We start from the raw sequence: 17,633 nt of genomic DNA on the forward strand, positions 1-17,633 counted from the left end.
TTGCATTTTAATGTTCAACTACAGTAAGTCTGTGCAACTTAATGAATGAGATGAATACATTTAAGTGGAACCACTTAAACTCAGATTTTTTTGCCTTACGTATTGAGTGGATTCAGAATTTCCTGCATCGCTAACAAAACTAAAAACTATGAACTGACAATTCAGAATCTGCACATCAGAACAGGGTAAAAATATAAATTAAATGCTTAAATAGTATCCATCTACTCACCTGGTATATGCATTGGGTGTGAAATACTATACACCTAAACTCTGTGCTAGTAAATGAAGTTAACACTGATTATCCTCTAAATACTTGCCTCCAAAGTAGCGTAACTCTGAATTTAATCTGTACAACTGCTGATTCAAAAGTTAAATACCTAACAAAGCACCATTGCTGGAGATGTCACACTGCCAATCAAACTTGAATGTGACTGTAATGTGTAAGTGTAATGCTATGGTTATTCTTTGTTCCAATTTTTTTGGCAGATACTTCCTTATTGTAGGAATTGTGACAATATGCCGATTGATACTCCCAAAATTCAATTTTAAGCTGGTCTCCAAATGACAGTGTTGGCATTTCGCTTGAAATCACTTCTCTTTTTTTAAGTTGATATTCATGAAACACTGTAGGACTTAGGTTTTCCAAAAGTATTGTGAAGACTAGTTTTGCAAACAAGAATGGTGTTATGCTGTGGGGTCTTTTAACATGTTTAATTTTTCAGGTGGCAGAGATAAGCGTGGAGGTCCCATTCTAACGTTTCCAGCTCGTAGTAATCATGATAGAATACGGCAAGAAGACCTTAGAAGACTAATTTCATACCTAGCATGTATTCCTAGGTAAGTGATGGTCGCTTCATAAGCTCTGAAGCTATAAAACAAAATAAATGCATTATGTTGCAGTATACCCACAAGCTAGAAGACTGAATGGGTTAAGGAAATGAGCAAATTCATATCAAGTTCTGTCAGTTACTGTTTTCAAACTGCTTTTTGGAAGAGACATAAATAATTACTCTGCCTTGTAGAAGGAAGGCTGTCGGCAGAACGACTGGTGTGCTTTAGCTGCAGGTAGTTTGTGTCTTGGAAATGGCACTGCCATGGCATATTGCTGTCACTGTGTTGAAGACTGCAAACACAACTCAAAGGCTTTCAGTACATCAATAATTAGAAGCATGCTGGTCATCATTTACAATATGCCTTGTGTGGAGTGAGGTCAGCACAACACTCCTAACTGTTATTTGTATTAGATAAGTTGCAGTGTCCTGATATAGCACAGGAATAACCAGGAGAGAGATATGTAAAATTGCTTATATAGGTCTTGAATAACCTGGGAACAGATCTGTGAAAGTACTGATATCATTGTATTATCAACAATTCAAGCTATGAATTACAATGTGCTGTGCAAATAAATCGTCAGAAGTCAAATCCAGTGCTTGTGTGTGTATATATACACACCCATATATGTATATAAAGTTATATATGTATTAAAGAAAAAGTTATTTATTATATATATGTAAAAAAGTTTGTTCACATAGAACTTTCTTCCCAGTAGTAACTGAATTGGGGACAAAAATGACTGTAAGACCCTGACTTTAGGTCCAGCTCAGAATCTGCCAGCATATAGTGCAGACTGGAGCAACGCTGACTGTGCTTGAACATGTTTGCCTGTGACCTCAAGGAGCAGTCGTCATTACAGTTGAAAAAAACCCTTGGACAACATCCCTGAATGCAACATCTTCCATATTTCTGTAATGTGTTCATTTATAGGCAGTCTTCTTTGCACCTGATGTAATGAGATATCAGTTTCAGATTGACAGAAGTGCTTTTATAAAAATAACTTCAAGACATCTAGTTGACAGTGTGTATGGCGTTCCTTAAGAGCAATTGTTGGTAATTCAATTATTCTAGTCTTTATTTCACTTTGAAGTGTAGGAGTGTTAGTACTTTTTTTTTTTTTTTTTTCCCTTAAAGTTAACTGGGGGATTTTGGGTAGGTAGAGGAAGGAGGGTGGGAAGAAGGCATTAAAATATGCCCAAGAGAGTTTTCTAGAGATAATCTGGCAAAATACAGTGGTCCTCTGGCAAAAGATGTATGTTAGTTTAGCATCAATAGATTTAAAATGAAAAGAAATTTAGTGCAGGTTTTATATCTCTGTAAGCATGGCAAAGCTTTGAGAATAAAGGGAACTTGTATGAAAACGAGTCTTGCTTTTAATAAAGTCATGTTTTAGGGTCTGATCATGCAACTCTTGCTAATTAAGAAGTCCCGATTGGTACAAATAGCCCTGAACATTTGGTCTGTCTGTTAGTTATTGCAGTACTATTACTCTACGTAGCTGAAGATTGAGACATGTCTGTTGTTTGGCAAGAGATCTAAACACTTAAGGTGATTCACTCTCACTATTTACTACTTTAACAATTTATCTGATTTAAAAATATTGCTAAACTTAAGTCATCAGTGCTGACTGGACCAGGTATTAGTATAGTTCAGGTTTACCTAACAGATGACTGTGGCTGACTAAAGCCTCCTGGAACAGCTTTGTGATCCTTGGCCAGAAGGGATTCATCTTTTGTCAGATGATGGGGACACATGACGGGAGGATACATCTGCACAGTATCACATGATGAGGGACCGCTCTGTACACCCCAGTAGATGTATGCCTCATGGGAATTAGTGGCAAGCACTCCTCCTCACGCAGTGCTCCGTTTGTGTGGTAGGATAGGGGTGGGCTGAGCAGCACTCGTATAGTAGCATGCAGCCTTTTAATAATGGGTGTATCTTTAAAACAGCAGTTATTTTTGTCCTTTAATCCTGTGAGGCTGTTAGAAAATATTTTCACCATGGTCAGAAAGGTAGGTTGTAGCCTACATGCATTCCAAGCTAGTCAATTTTAATGTATTTTCCTGCTACCATTACCATTTTTGGTATTCCTATGGGCGGGTGGGACAGCCAGCATTTATCTTGATAAACTCCTTTTTTAAATGGTGGGGTTTTTTGGTTTTTGTTTTTTTTTTTTAACTTTAAACTTTTTAAACTTTAAAAAAACTCTTCTTCTAAGGAACCTGTATTATCACTTCTCTCAGAAGCTCTTCTGCTCTACTGTATCAGTCGTAACTCATCTTTCTACAATGTGGCCAATGAGATTGTATAAAGTATGCCAGTGAAGCTTCCCTACTTTTTGGACGCTCTGAAAACCTCACCACATGAACTCTAGAATTGCATTTCCATTAGTCACATCCCTGAAAGTGACTCATGTACTCAAACAATGGACATCTTTTTAGTCTTTTGGTAGTCCATTGGCTATGACGCATTGGTTTTGAAATATTTTCCCTTTCCATGTTACAAGGTCATGTAGCAAATTCTACTGGAACAAAATTCTGAAGAGGCAATTATAAATTAATTACATATTGCTGTTTCAGTAAATGATGTGTTCAGTATGTGTGTAAGGTGAAGGAGAAACAAGACTGGAAGATGAATCATTGTGAATTAAACAATGAAAATGAAAGAGGAGATAAAGGCAGATTATCAAATCAGCAACAGGTGTAAAGCTATCACCCACGAGGAGTTTGGCAGGGGAGTGAGAGAAGCTTCCTGAGAGGTTCATGAGACCTGCTGTACATCTCAGCTAGTCAACAGTGAGATGCTAGGGTGTTACAGCTAGCTGAGGAGACCACGTTCATTAGACAGTGTGATGGAGTAAAGTGCTGTGTTTGAAGTTGTAACACTTGCTTGATAACCTTTTCTTCTTTCTTCTGCAGTGAGGAAGTATGTAAACGAGGATTCACTGTCATTGTAGATATGCGTGGGTCAAAATGGGACTCCATAAAGCCTCTGCTGAAGATTTTACAGGAATCCTTTCCATGTTGTATTCATGTTGCACTGATAATCAAGCCAGACAATTTCTGGCAGAAACAGAGGACTAACTTTGGCAGCTCTAAGTTTGAGTTTGAGGTAATTTCCCCTATGGTATACAAATTTCCATTTATTTCATGGTTTTAAGTGTTCTCACTACTGATCAGCATCTTGAAAACTCTCAGATGAATTATGTTCTAGACGAGAGGATGGGTACATTAGGCCAGTGGTGCTAGAGGGAATGTGGTTTTCTTCATGTCCTTAGGCTAGGTAGTTGTGCATGTTATCGTTTATATTCTTTTTCTGAAAGTGAGAAAGATGGAATTAGGGTTTTACCCCTAATGGTAAAATGTTAGGTTTCATCTGTTTGTTGCCTTGGTCTGCATCGTGGTAATTGTGATATTGCCAGCATCCAGAAGAAAGCAGCTAGCTGAACCTTGCTGTTATCCTCCTGCTGCTTTACAATACACGAAGTCAAAACTTAATCAAAATGGTAGTTGAAAGAGTGGTTGCTGTTTTCTCCTTAAGTGTAGTGAGGTAAGAAAGAAATAAAATATTTCTCTCATTTGGGGAAATACCTGCAAGACAGGAGGCTGATCAGAATTGATATTTGAAAAGAAGTGTATGAGAAAAGTTAAGTCACGTGGACTTCATGAGCAAAATGATCAACTCTTACAAAGAGAAAAACAAAAACTTGAAAGAAAATTTCAAATTCATTTCAGTAACAGCATTTTTTTAATTTTCATTTTTATTTTTTAGACAAATATGGTGTCTCTGGAAGGCCTTACCAAAGTAGTTGATCCCTCTCAGCTAACGCCAGAATTTGATGGCTGTTTGGAGTACAACCATGAGGAGTGGATAGAAATCAGAGTTGCCTTTGAGGACTACATTAGCAATGCAACCCATATGCTGTCCAGACTGGAGGAACTGCAAGATATATTGTCAAAAAAGGAAATGCCTCAGGATCTGGAAGGTGCTCGCAATATGATAGAGGAGCATTCACAATTAAAAAAGAAAGTCATTAAGGCCCCTATCGAGGACCTTGATGTGGAAGGACAAAAGCTGCTCCAGCGGATACAGAGCAGTGATAGCTTTCCCAAAAAGAACTCTGGGTCAGGGAATGCAGACTTACAGAACCTTTTACCCAAAGTATCCACCATGCTGGACAGGCTGCACTCAACACGGCAGCATCTGCATCAGATGTGGCATGTGCGGAAATTGAAATTGGACCAATGTTTTCAGCTCAGGCTGTTTGAGCAGGATGCTGAAAAGGTAAGGGATTGGGGGAGAGGAGTATAAATGGGCACTGCTTGACGGACTTGAAAGAAGTACCAAGAAAAACTGCAAATAGTCATTTTAGTCTTTAATCCCTAGCCTTTTACTGAGAAATGAAGGATTTTTTGATTGAGAGTGACTCTTAAATCTTCTGGAGTACAGGGGATGGGGTAGTAGTTTGAAGCTGTAAAGTACACAGGTAGGTCTTACCAAAGAAAATTTTAAGCGGTAGTGACTATAAAGCTTTTATTTTGATAAGTTTTTGTTCCAGACAGATGCTTTTGCATGCATCAAGTGAAGATGAATGCTGTATACTTTATAAATACAGATGACTAAGGACTACATCGGTCTCCTTTTGAACAACCCTTGGGATTTGAGTGACAGGCAGTCGACAAACTCTGAAGAGGCTGACATGGGGAGCTGCTTCATTGATGCAGGATTTAAAGTCCCAGGCTAAAAACTGATGTATCTCTTTTGACAGTGCATATGCCATTAACAGGGGACTGAGTGATCTCAGAATGTTTCAGGCTAACCAGTCCATTCAAATGAGAAAGCCCTTCATTGTTATGGAATTTGAAGAGGAAATATGGCAGACAGTGCACTTTTAGATGAGCTGAAATAAGATCTACTTTCATATAGAATTGGTTTGCAATCACTTATTATTAACTTGTTACTGTGGAACAAATAGCTTTAAGGAAGGATGGGGAGTTTTTCTCCAGGAGAAGAAGTAACTAGACTATGCAGTCAAGTGGTAAGTATGGTCTTTGTCCAATTTCTTAAAATATTTTATCTAAGAATGGCTGAACTGGATGAGACCAAAGGTCTGTGTTAAACCACTATCCTGCCCTCCAGCAGTGGTCATAAGCAGATGCATAGGGAAGAGTACAAGCAGAGCAAACATATATAATACTTCTTCTTCCTCCTCCTTCTGTTTTCTTCGCCTGTACTTTCCCTTACCCTCATCATTTCAGGTCAGGGACTTTTTTTACTCTTGATGTTTTCTGCTGTGTTTAAAAAAGAAATAATTTTTTAGAAGTACCATTTAAAGTAAGTGTTTACTGAATGGGTATAGCTGAAAATAGTAGGGGCATGTAAAGAGTTGAAAAAATCTGGTCAAGTGAATTTAGAGTTATAAAACTATTTGGAAAACAACAAGCTGTTGGTCTAGTATTGCCCTTTCAGGCCCAAAATGCTTTTTAGTAACCTTTCAGCCACTTAATTACAGCATTAATTATTCTTTATTACAGCATGAACAAAATATATTTTTATGGTGCTCATGTGGTCTTGAAAGAGATGTTCTTCATTTACTCATCTAAAAGTTGCCTACATAACTTGGGCTTTAAGAAACAACTTGTGAAATAACTGAGCCTGTGGGATTGATCTTTGTCCTGCCATGTGGTTGCATAAGCTTCTGCCTGTGTTTTCTAGGTTCCTGATTCCAAGAATAAGTCTATAGTAAATTAATGCATCTCTCTTTCAAAATAGAGGGAGATGTTAGGCACCTCAAAATGGGTTTGACAGCAGCTAGCATACCTGGGACTTCATTCTCTCATCAACCAGTAGAAAAAGATTAAAAAGGTTTGTGTAGTATCCCAACTCACTTTTGGATTAAGGCCCTTGCCTTATTCTACTTACACATCTTATTTCACTGCTTGTGTCAGATTAGATTTCATAGCTCAGGGCTCCTTTATCAGTGTATGTGTATGTGGTTTATTTAGGTGTGGGAAACGACTGGATCTTCATTGGAAAAATAAAGGGTATTGGATGGGGAGAAATAAACGTGTTCATTTTGGAGGACTTGCACAGCTCTTTGCACAAGAAACTTGGGCTGGTTCAGAAGAAGAGAAGGCAAAAAAGGGGTGAGGTGGGAGGGATTCTGATTGGAATTGCCCTGTAGGTATCTGAAGGCAGCAAAGTCAGACTACCTAGAGAAAGGTGGTCATGAGCAGGACCAGTGTCTATTTTGAATAATGTTCTAACACATCTTCACTGTGGTCTAGGTAAGAAACTGAAAATCTCAGGAGTGTGTGATTAGCTGTCTCAGTTGTCTAAGTTCTTAAAACTTTTTTTTTTGGTTTACAGTCCTTATCATATTGTGGTCTACTTATAATTTGATTTCTCATGTACCTGGGTGGAATAATTGATTTGATAATATTGCTCTGTTAGCCAGCATATTTTAAAAGATCTTTAAATGAGTACTTACTGCTCATGCTACCATTTTTTTCTGAACAAACTTTTTCAGCTTATCTAGAGAGTAGGTGGGTCTTTTGAACTGAGATATAGCAAAGATTTCAAGACCATTGCAGGGGTGGTGGTGGTGGTGGTAAACTTAGCCTTTTGCTGTGTTGCTTGGTCTTTGGAAACTTTGTCATCCATTGCCACTGGTAACGTATCTATGTGCTTCCATTGATGGTCATTGTCAGATAAGGTCTTTCCTAAAATCTGTTCGAATATTAAAATACCTCTTTATTTTTTCTTAAAATAAAAATATTTAAAGATTATCCTTAAACTTGTCTGGAAGAAGGTAACGTGTAACTCTGTGCTTAAGTATAGCTTTTTTTAATTTGTTTAGCAATAGAAAAGTTGTTTTCAAATCTGCTGTAAAGTTATGAACTCAAAATATTAAACTTGCTGCTGAAGTACTTGATCAGCAAGAATGAATTTATATTTAATTTCCTTGACTTGCCATTTTCATTCTAAATTACTAGGCTGCTGACATCATGAAATGCTGGCACTAGAGAACATATAAGCTTGGTAACTCAGGGCTGTGCTCCAGGCTTGTTTGTTTACTATGACTTCTTTGTAGTAATGAAGTTTATGACTTTATGATTATGACTTTACTGTAGCTTGTTGAGATAAACACCTATAGTAAAAATTTAACAGCCTCAGCTGTTTGGTCCCAAAAGTCAGATTTCAGCAATGATTTGTTTAAAATGTATGGTAACTTACAACAGAAAGAGCATCAGTGTTAATTTTTATGGCCTTAGACCCTGTCTTCCATGTTCACAGATTTCTCACATTACTTGTCTATGATTTCTGCTATAACAAATTAGTGATTTTTTTTTTTTTCCTTAATATTTTCTTGTAGATGTTTGACTGGATCACACACAACAAAGGTCTGTTTCTGAACAGCTACACAGAGATCGGAACCAGTCACCCCCACGCGATGGAGCTTCAGACACAGCACAATCACTTTGCCATGAACTGTATGGTAAGAACAGGCCTCACTTCAGAGCACTGACATATTGTCTGTTTGCTCTATGTTAAGGTAGAATTCGTCAATCATACACATAAATCGTTCCTTCTGTTACAAGTAGTGCAAATTTGTATTTGAGCAGTGAAATTATAAAACACAAAGGAGGAAAATAAAGGGTAGCCAAGTACAGGACTACTGTGATCAAGCAACAAAATTATTTTGACAAAAGGCAGTATTCAGCATAACCTCAGCACTTCTCAAATATAAGTGTCCAAACTTCTTGAACCTGGGATGTGTATTTGAGTACTGCTTTGAGTTTTGTAGGACATTTCAGAGTATCATGTGCAATACAGAATTTAGCACTCCGTATGGAAAGAAACAGCTCTCTGGATCTCCTGAATAGATTGCAACTCAGACAAAAAGTTCTGAGAAGTAGTGATCAACAGCTGAGCCTGGTGTAATAATTTTCCATATTTTTAAGAAGACACACTTCTTGTTTCTGGCACAATAGAATGGAGCTGAAACAAACTTTTTTTTTTTTTTTTTTTTTTTGTCAAATACCGTCTTAGGATGAGCTATCAGTAGGCTCCAATTAAAAATTTGGATTTTGACTGGCAGTGAGTGAAAGCTGCTTATTTTCAGTTTCATGAATTCCTGTTTGAACATGGGGACTAAATTCCCAAGTACATTTCAGGTCGTTTTCACTAGGAGGATTGGGAATGTTTAAATAACTTTGGGAGTCTGGGCCTACATCCAGTCCCTGGCTGTCAGCTCAGTGAAGGAAGAACACTACCAGTCTTGTTAGAAATTAACATCCTTGGCAGCCCAAGGATGGGAATTGAATTCAAGTATGGTCAGAACAATCAGCTCTTGCAAGAGGGTGTTTTCGTAGGACAGGACTACTAATTGTGCAGAGAGAGAGCAGCAAAGTAAACTTACCTAGGTTATGTGTCTCGCTGAAATAACAGAAGGACTGGTAAGGCAGCTGTTGTGTATGGTATAGCTAGAGTTAAGGCAATAGCAGACACAAGTAGAGAAGGTGCATTTTCTTCTTTTGCAACTCCGCTATGTTTGCAAAAGTTGAAAAAAATAAAAATCAATATGAAGTTTTTGAAAAGAGTAAAGCAAATGCTGGGGAACATTGTAATTAAGTTATGTAACATCATATATGCATGTAACTTTGACCGTTAGGTTTGGAAGGTATAGGTTCACTCCATGGGCATGGGGAATTGCTCCTTTATGGAGTACCTCGTTGTTCTTGCTCATTGCTCTGTGTATGAAGTAGAGCAGAAACAAACTCACAGAAGGACAGTAGGTGTCATTGACATGAGATGACTTTTCGAACTTAGTTATTTTGGATGGCCTTTCAGGCAATTCTTGGGCTTGTACTCTAAAGGTTAATTTCTTCTGTCAGCCTGTCTTAGTATTAGTCACTGTTGTCCTTGTTTCTTCAAATTGGATGACTTCCTTCCCCCCCATTTCCATATTGTTCAGATGCTATCAACAGTAGGAAGCACTTGAGCGATGTAGCATACTCCCTCCTGCTCAGTTTTTGCTGTTAGTCTTCTGCTGTTAATCTCTGTTTTGCCTGTAGTAGTCAAATGTATTAATTAGAGGACTTTTTCTCAGCCTGTACTTAAATTTTGGGCAAATCAAACAGTCCAAATATTCAAAAGGGGAAAAACAATCTGCATTTTTTTGATGTGTTTCTGTTGCATAGCTGCCCCCCCCCCCCCCCCCAAGCGTTTCTTTGGCACAGAATAGGAAAATACAAATTCAAAACAATCAGTCCCTGGTTTTGATTTTAGCAGCATTCAGATTTTCTGGGTTTTATCTGGTTAAATGGCAAAAGCCTTACATGTAGATTAGGGGGAAGGATTTAACTGAACGTGACATAAAAAAATGATGTGAACTGATTGAATTTTGGCAGGCCTTATTTTTCATTAGCTTTTAACTGGAAAAATGTTGGGCAATCTTAACTTCTGCAAGCATGTTCAGTTTCTTCCTGACCACTCTTCAGATACACTCTGTGCTTAACAAGCTACTATTCGTTCACTGTTCCTGTCACTGTAACTCTTCAGTAATCAAGAGTTGATTTAAGATCTCTTATATGAATGCTGTAACACTAGAGATGGAATTTAATTTTTAACCCATCTACAACCATGCAAATTTATTCAATCGGATGGGGTAGAGGAAAGAAGAGTGGCAACTATGCGTAAGGTTTATTATATGCAGGAGATTTTGAAGGCTTTTTCCTTGTGGCCCTAATTGGACCCTAATAGATCTTGCTTTCCGGGCAGTTTCCTTAGGCTCACTTTAGGTGGGGAAGGGCTGTTCAAAGGATAAATGCTGCCCAAGCAGCTAAATGCAACCCCTTGCACTTGCTCACAGCTTAACCATGATAATTGATGTTGCAGCTGCTTTTCCCAATGCATTGTGGTTGCCACAGGGCACATGCTCCCTTCACAGCAGGTGCTACCCTGTCTCAGTAGCTGACTCTCCCATCTCCCCTTCCTTCCCAAGTAGCAGCTTGGCTTTCCGAGAGGTGCAGGAGGGCAACTTCTGCAGCTGCTTATGCCAAACTCGGGTGAGAAGGAGCGATGGCCTTTGGGTGAGCTGCCAAAATTTTAATCTGGTCTTCCAGTCTGAAATGAGCCACCTGGATGTAAACCATTGTGAAAGCTACTTAGTTCCTGTTATGAACAGGAGTTGGTTACATCAAAGGACAAAGAAGATTTGCTGAATACTTCTTTTTTTTCCTTGTAATGGCTTTCTGCCTTTTTTAGAATCCGATTTTCAGTATTACAGCACAAAGTAGCTGGAAGTTTAAACCAAATGTTGTAAAACAAAAAGGTGAAGAATACATTGGGGGAGGAGCTTTAACTGTACTTTCAACAGTTTCATTAGCAAGCGATATGTCTAGGAATCTTATGTATTCAGTATGTGATAGGCTCACGTGGTGACACTTCTAGGTAACAGGAATAAGTTCATGAAAGTCTTAAGCTTAATACTCAGACTGGTTCTCATTGCAATGAAACTGTCCCAGAGAAAAGCTCGATAGATGCAGTAATGCGCATTGAGGATGGACATACGTTTGGTTACCTTTGCTTAACACGCAGGTTGATGTGGCTAAGAAGGCTGCTCTGTGAAAGATAGTTCACATGTGAAGCTGTAGGTATGTGACCTGCTATTACTGAATTCAAGAGGCTGGGCACTGATAAATGTCAAGGCTGTGTTTTTATAGGACAAGTAGGTCACATGTTCCTGAACTGTGGGGAAAAATAAACTCACAATGATTCTCTTCTCTAAAGATGAGGATGGATTTTCAGTACAATTTAAAAGGCCTGTTTTCAGCACCAGTAAATTGCTGTTGTCAAGTCCTGAGATTTATTTGAGTTAAGCAATACTCAGTTTCAACTTGAAGTTCCTCTTTGGGTGACTAAACCAATGCTTCACTTCTCAAAACAAGTTTTTAGTACCTTTTAAGGGAGAAACTTGCCAGTAAAGCATCATAGGAGTTGCAAGTACAAAAATTATCTGTCAAGTTTTTGAACTGCAAAAACAAAGTGCCCGTGATTATACGATTAGTCAGTCTTGCATTCAAGAGCGGGGGTTACTGATTCTGTGTCTGTCCGCTCTTTTTCCTGCCATTTTCAATGTGCCTGCTGGGACACAGGGGAAGCAAAAGCAGTCATGTGACGTATGGGTGATGTTACTTATTTGAATATTTTCTTCTACTCTTTTGCTAGACCAAATGGCCTTGCTTTCATTACAGCTTAACTGTTCCCCTCACTGCACTGGTGAGGGTCAAAATGACTGGAAAGGCATGTAGGCAAAATTAAACTTTCTTCGGAGAAAGCTGACGCTGCCTACTATTAAAGGGCGTGCTATGACTACTTCTTGTCTCAAGGCTGGTAGGACTGTCAGTAGAAGCTATGTTTATTAACCATATTCCAAAAAGTCCCGTGTCAATTGTAAGCATATTGCTAAGTTGATTAATGTTCTCAGAACAGGCTGTTTGCATATACTAAACGACTTTATCAAGGTAATAATCAAGTAATGAATGTCATCCCCCAAAAAAGTGCCAGGTGAGCACTGGTGAGAGTTTTTTTAACTGGGAGGTTAAAATAAAAGTCTGAACACAATGCTTGAATATCACTGGGTTTACAGAGTTAAAAGTTACGAAGATAAATTACTTGGCTTGCTCAAATCCAGCCACAAGGAGTAGTGCAAATGAAAACATTAAGAAGGTCAGGTGAGGTAAAATCAGCTTAGCTGACAGCTAGTGTGACTTTTTCCTCTTCCTTTGTACTACTGATGTATTTCACTCTTGAGATTCTTTTTATTTTAAATATATATTTTTGTAACCATACAGAGTTGACAGTTGAGACAGACTTAAGCACCTTGTGAATTCTAGACTGCCCCAGGTCCTCTGAGTCTTCAGCATATGAGAACAAGACCACAGGTTGTGATTTGTGCATTCTTTCTCAGATTGCTTTGAAATGCAGATTTTTCACATAAGACTGTGCAGAATGGTGAACAGTAGTAAGCTAACTCTTCTGTCTTGGGGGGGACATGTCGGTTGTGTGGATGCTGTTGGGGTTGTTTGTTGTTGGTGGTTTTGGGTTGGGTTTGGTTTTTTTCTAAGCTAATAGATTGCTCAGATAGGGCTTTCAGTAAAAATAAATAAATAAAAGTTAAATGGTAAATTCCATCAACTGTCCCAACAAATCTAACATCCCTAATAGACAAGGTAAAGGCTCGAAATAGGCATGGGCCAGTAGAGTAGGTAAAATGTCTTCAGTCAAGTTTTGGGTAGTTCTGAATAACCATAGTTTAAGCAAACCGTGGATTTGTGATGTTCTTGAAGTTGTGGATCCTGGTCAGACTGGGAGGATGTTTTTTGAGTGCACATCCGTAAGGGGATCTTTCTGGTGCCAGAGCAGTTAATGCTTAGATGCAATGTCTGGATGTCACCAACCTGAGAGGAGACTGAAAAGGCAAAATGAGTTCAGGCTATTTCCAGCTTCTGAGGAGCACTCCAAAGTCAACAAGATGAAATAGAACAGGCTAGATGTGCAACTCCAAAGAAGGAAGAAGCAAATAAACGGATTTTAAAAAGCAATCAGCTGGTGAGTTGTTAATACAGCAACAAGTATGTTCATGTCAATGGATCATGAACTAAAGGAATAGACTGTGGTGTTGCTGCAAAGAAGCAAATCTTATTCCACTCTTGATACTTATTGGGGTTGCTGAACTTAAGATTTGTAAAGAAATTGGTCTGATTCAGTTGGTCCTACTAGAGAACTAGGTCCGATTTAGAACCCCATACTTAATGTTGTAATGGGAAACATCCAGATGAAAATGACATGCCTGTAAGGAGAGGTTGAAGGCATGGGCATTTACTATGAGAAAGTGAAGATAAGTTAAAAGTAAGAGAGGAAAGAAGGTGATGTTGGTGTTGGCCTATATAGTCTTGCAGTAACATTCCCTAGGTCCACCGTGAAAAATATAGGGGAGAAAGATAATAAATTTGAAGAAGGCTGGAGTGGAATTATATTTCAGTCGTTCCAGTGCTGATAGCAATGCTTAAGTAGTTACCTGAGAATATTTTGAGGATCCTTGTAGTTGAAGAACAGGTTAAACACTTTCCTTAATTGTATATTTTTTTTCAAGGGAAGAGGTCAGGCGATACCTTTAGCTGTTCTGCAGCCCTCATCTTTGAAGTTTGGATTCCCAAACTGAAAGTTTTACTGTTGCTGCAAGAGTGAGAATAGAAGAGATGTTAGAAAACATTTAAATCATTAAAGCAGGTGTTATTTCATACACTAATGCTACACCTTGTCTTGCTGGCCATTTGTGTGTGTGAAGTGGCAGATGATTTGGGAATTCCATTGCTAAAATATTTCCATCACAAACGAATAGTTCAAACTCAGTACAGTTTACATAGAAGTGCCAGTTTATGATGCTTATGGACCATGTCACTGAGGTGGTTGTTTTTAACACTGAATGCTTAATAGTCTCTGTGTCAGAAAACTACTATTTGAAATCTTAGAGCTAAACAAACATTTTCTAAATGGATCTGGGAAAATCAGGAAATAAAATGGAACCTTCGGGGCATCTGCCAGCTTTATTTTGTATTGAGTGTGATAGAAGTTCAGTTAAGCTGGCAGGCTGTCACCTATATTTTCCCCTGTGTACTTGCCTTTCAGGCACACACCAAAGAATGACACAGTGCACTACAGCTTGTGTTAAGCTACTAATCTGTGTTGCCTTGCTGAGCAATACTTTTTTTATAGGTATGCACCCTTTAGGGATTAATTCTGCAATGAGGAGCTTCCCAGATACTGTAAGGTGTCTTTTCAGCTTCTGGCTAAAGGGCATTGTGAGAGAAAATAAGCGTAGTAAGTACATTCATGTACTTACTATATGTACTGTAATGCAGTGACTTGAATTTTTCCCCTTTTAGTTTTGTTAAAATAATCATGTGTAGCACAATGAAAGAAATGCAGAGTATCACTTTAGCCTTTTTAGACAGTTGAAACACATTTAGAAGCTGCAGATGTTTCATGCAGGTTCACATAATGTAAATGAGATGGCTGAATAAGTCTTTAACAGTTATTACCTGATAGCTGTTGCTTCTTTAACTAAAACCAGGATGTAAATCCATGCAGCAAATAAGATGTCAGTCCCTGGGGAATGAGCATTGGCTTATTTGGAACAGTGCTTCTCAAGCAGTGCTCAAAATACTCATTTGTCATATAACAACAACAGTGGACCTACCTGTCCTTTTAGAAAATTGAACAAAATTTGTTAACCTTCGAGGATCAGTTAAAGACAGTCCAATTGTAGCAAGTTGCTATTTGAGATTCTTTTCCTCCCTAAACTGTCTCTTTTGGGTCATTGCATTGTAAAATATTGAAACTTAAAGCTTTAGTAGGCATATTGGGTGGTGAGGGATATGATAGTGGAGGAAAAAAAAGGTTGAGATTATAAGATTTTTTTTTTTTTTTTTTTTTTTTTTTTTTTTTGTTAGGAAAGGAATGTAGTATACATAGCTTGGAAAGTGTTCAACTGTCAGCATCTTAATTCATATTCATACTGCTACAGGGGGTATTCTTCCACACTTGTGAAGCCAGATTGCCATGGGAAAATGAATGCATTTTAACCACAGCTCAGTTTTGTTTAACTTCACATTTATGGTGCCCTGTCCTTCATATCTAATTGGCGTTCCCGAATTTCCAAAATTCCTTTATTATGACACACAAACAGTTCAAATGGCACTCTGATATAGCCTTTATTCTTTTCTCTTTTGACACTTGTTTTTTTCACACCACTGTGAAAAACATGCAATGGCTTTCTGGATTCATTTAGCAGTCTCTTATTTATGCTACATACACTTTAATAGGCCTAAATGCTCTCCAGTCTTTTAAAATCTGTTGGAAATAGCAGTTTTGTTCTCTTCCAGTTCTTTGGCTGTGCTTAAGAGGAGAGCATAGATGTGTAGGATAACCTAAAAAATGAAAAGGTAGTATTGTGCAGGAAGGAAAGAACAGCCAACACGACACTGCTGTGCTCAATTTATCAAGTGGTGAGGTGTAGGCTGTGTCAGGTGTGCTCCTGCTTGCATAGGTGCATACAGTTACAATTAATAGAGACCTGTGCCCATTACCACTCAGATGAGTCAGCATAGTGAAGCCTGGAGGAACTGCAACACTTGCTCCAGCCGGTCAGTGTCAGGCTCTGGGCGGTGGCTCGAGGCCAACAGGTACTGGTTCCACCTCAGATGCTCAGCGTCTGTGCGGCGTTGGGTGTCCATGTGCCAGCGTTCTCCCCTGACCTCTCTTACTGGCAGGGGTGTAGTCAGATTTTGGCACAGGCTGCCCATCACATCTCTTAACAGTAATATAACCATACAGTTCTCCAGCAATTTCAGGTTTTGTTCTTCTGTCACTTGTTGATCTGTGGCCTCTACTGAGGCTTGTTGCAGTCAGTTCTGTCCCCCTGGCTCGCTGGACAAAATTCCGCAACCCTTGATTGGGGAAGGTGGCAATGCTGCTGCTGACGGGTAGCTAACTGCTCCACAGCATTTCCTGTGTGTTGGCATTCCAGAAAGCACCGCGTGGACAAGAGGGAAAAATATTTCGCTGCAGAATGTTGAGATGGTAATGGTGTTTGTTGTTCTCTTCCCAACTGTTCCGTGTGGTAGTGTTTGGCAGTTTGGCCCCACATGTAAATTTTTAGGATATAGGCAAGAACGAGTGCAGCTAACAGAAGTAGCCAACGGACAGAGCAGTTTGTGCTGCAGTTCATGGAGAAAGGGGCAGCAACTCCGCTCAGAACAGCAGCCATGTCCTCGGCAATGGTGGTGATGCACCGCAGGGCACAGTCCCCAGCTACCGCTGGACCGACTATCCCTGTAACATCAGAGGTCTCAGCCCAGAGGGAGCTCCAGAAGGACACAGCTCTGTAGGTCCAGGGCTGCAGGGAATGCCTGTGGCTTCTTGCCAAGGCTGGGGCAGCAGAGATGGGTTTCCTTGCCGACAGGAGGTGTGCAGTTATTAAGGATCTGTGTCACCAAGTGAAGGAGCTGCAGGAGGAGGTCAGCAGTCTGAACAGCATCAGAGATAAGGAGAAAGAGATTGACCAGATCTTTTCCAACACTGCAGCTTCAAGAGCCCGAACTACCAACTGTACTGAAGGGAGGAGGGTCAGGCACTCTGTGCCTGTCTGGGAAGTGGAGACTCCCATGACGATGAAGGTTCGAAGGTAATGGCTTCTGGCACTGGAGGAAAGGTTCTGCTCCACCTGAAGATTTGCAGCTACGCTATTCGTTCACTGACCTCATGGCTGATGAGGAGCTGGGAGCTGTCAAATAACGCATCTGTGCCATCTCAGCCACATGGGAGCACCAAAAGAAGGAGGCGAGTGATAGTAATGAGAGACTCCCTTCTGCAGGGAACAGAGACCCCCATCTGCCCCCCTGACTCATTCTCTATGGAAGTTTGCTGCTTGTTGGGGGCTCACATTTGGGACGCTGTGGAAAGAGTTCCAAAGCTTGTCCAGCCCTCAGATTATTCTCCCCTGCCACTCTTCCATGTGAGTACCAGCAGTACTGCCAGGGGTGACCTGGAAAGTCTCAAGTGTGACTACATGGGTCCAGAGGCAATGGTCAAGGGCATTGGAGCCCAGGTGGTTTTGTTCTCAATCCTGCTGGTGAGAGGGTAGATGGATCCTGCAGGTCAACAAGTTTGCTGACGACAGCAAGGTGTGTGGCATGGTCGACACGCTGGAGGGAAGGGATACCATCCAG

At 39.7% G+C, this 17,633-nt stretch overlaps 1 protein-coding gene across 7 annotated transcripts in view; it reads left to right on the top strand.

Moving 5' to 3' along the window:
• The window catches only part of TRIO (trio Rho guanine nucleotide exchange factor), a 257,834-nt gene that overhangs the window by 80,180 nt on the left and 160,021 nt on the right, over positions 1–17,633 (top strand). For all 7 annotated transcript variants that reach the window (XM_030041606.2, XM_030041605.2, XM_030041604.2 and 4 more), the window contains exons 3-6: positions 723–837; positions 3,756–3,948; positions 4,609–5,121; positions 8,213–8,335. In XM_030041606.2, the coding sequence (XP_029897466.1) occupies positions 723–837; positions 3,756–3,948; positions 4,609–5,121; positions 8,213–8,335 (944 nt within the window). The remainder of the gene's footprint in view (positions 1–722; positions 838–3,755; positions 3,949–4,608; positions 5,122–8,212; positions 8,336–17,633) is intronic.

The sequence above is a fragment of the Aquila chrysaetos genome, chromosome 18 (genome assembly GCF_900496995.4).
Source record: "Aquila chrysaetos chrysaetos chromosome 18, bAquChr1.4, whole genome shotgun sequence".
Taxonomy (NCBI): Eukaryota; Metazoa; Chordata; class Aves; order Accipitriformes; family Accipitridae; genus Aquila; species Aquila chrysaetos.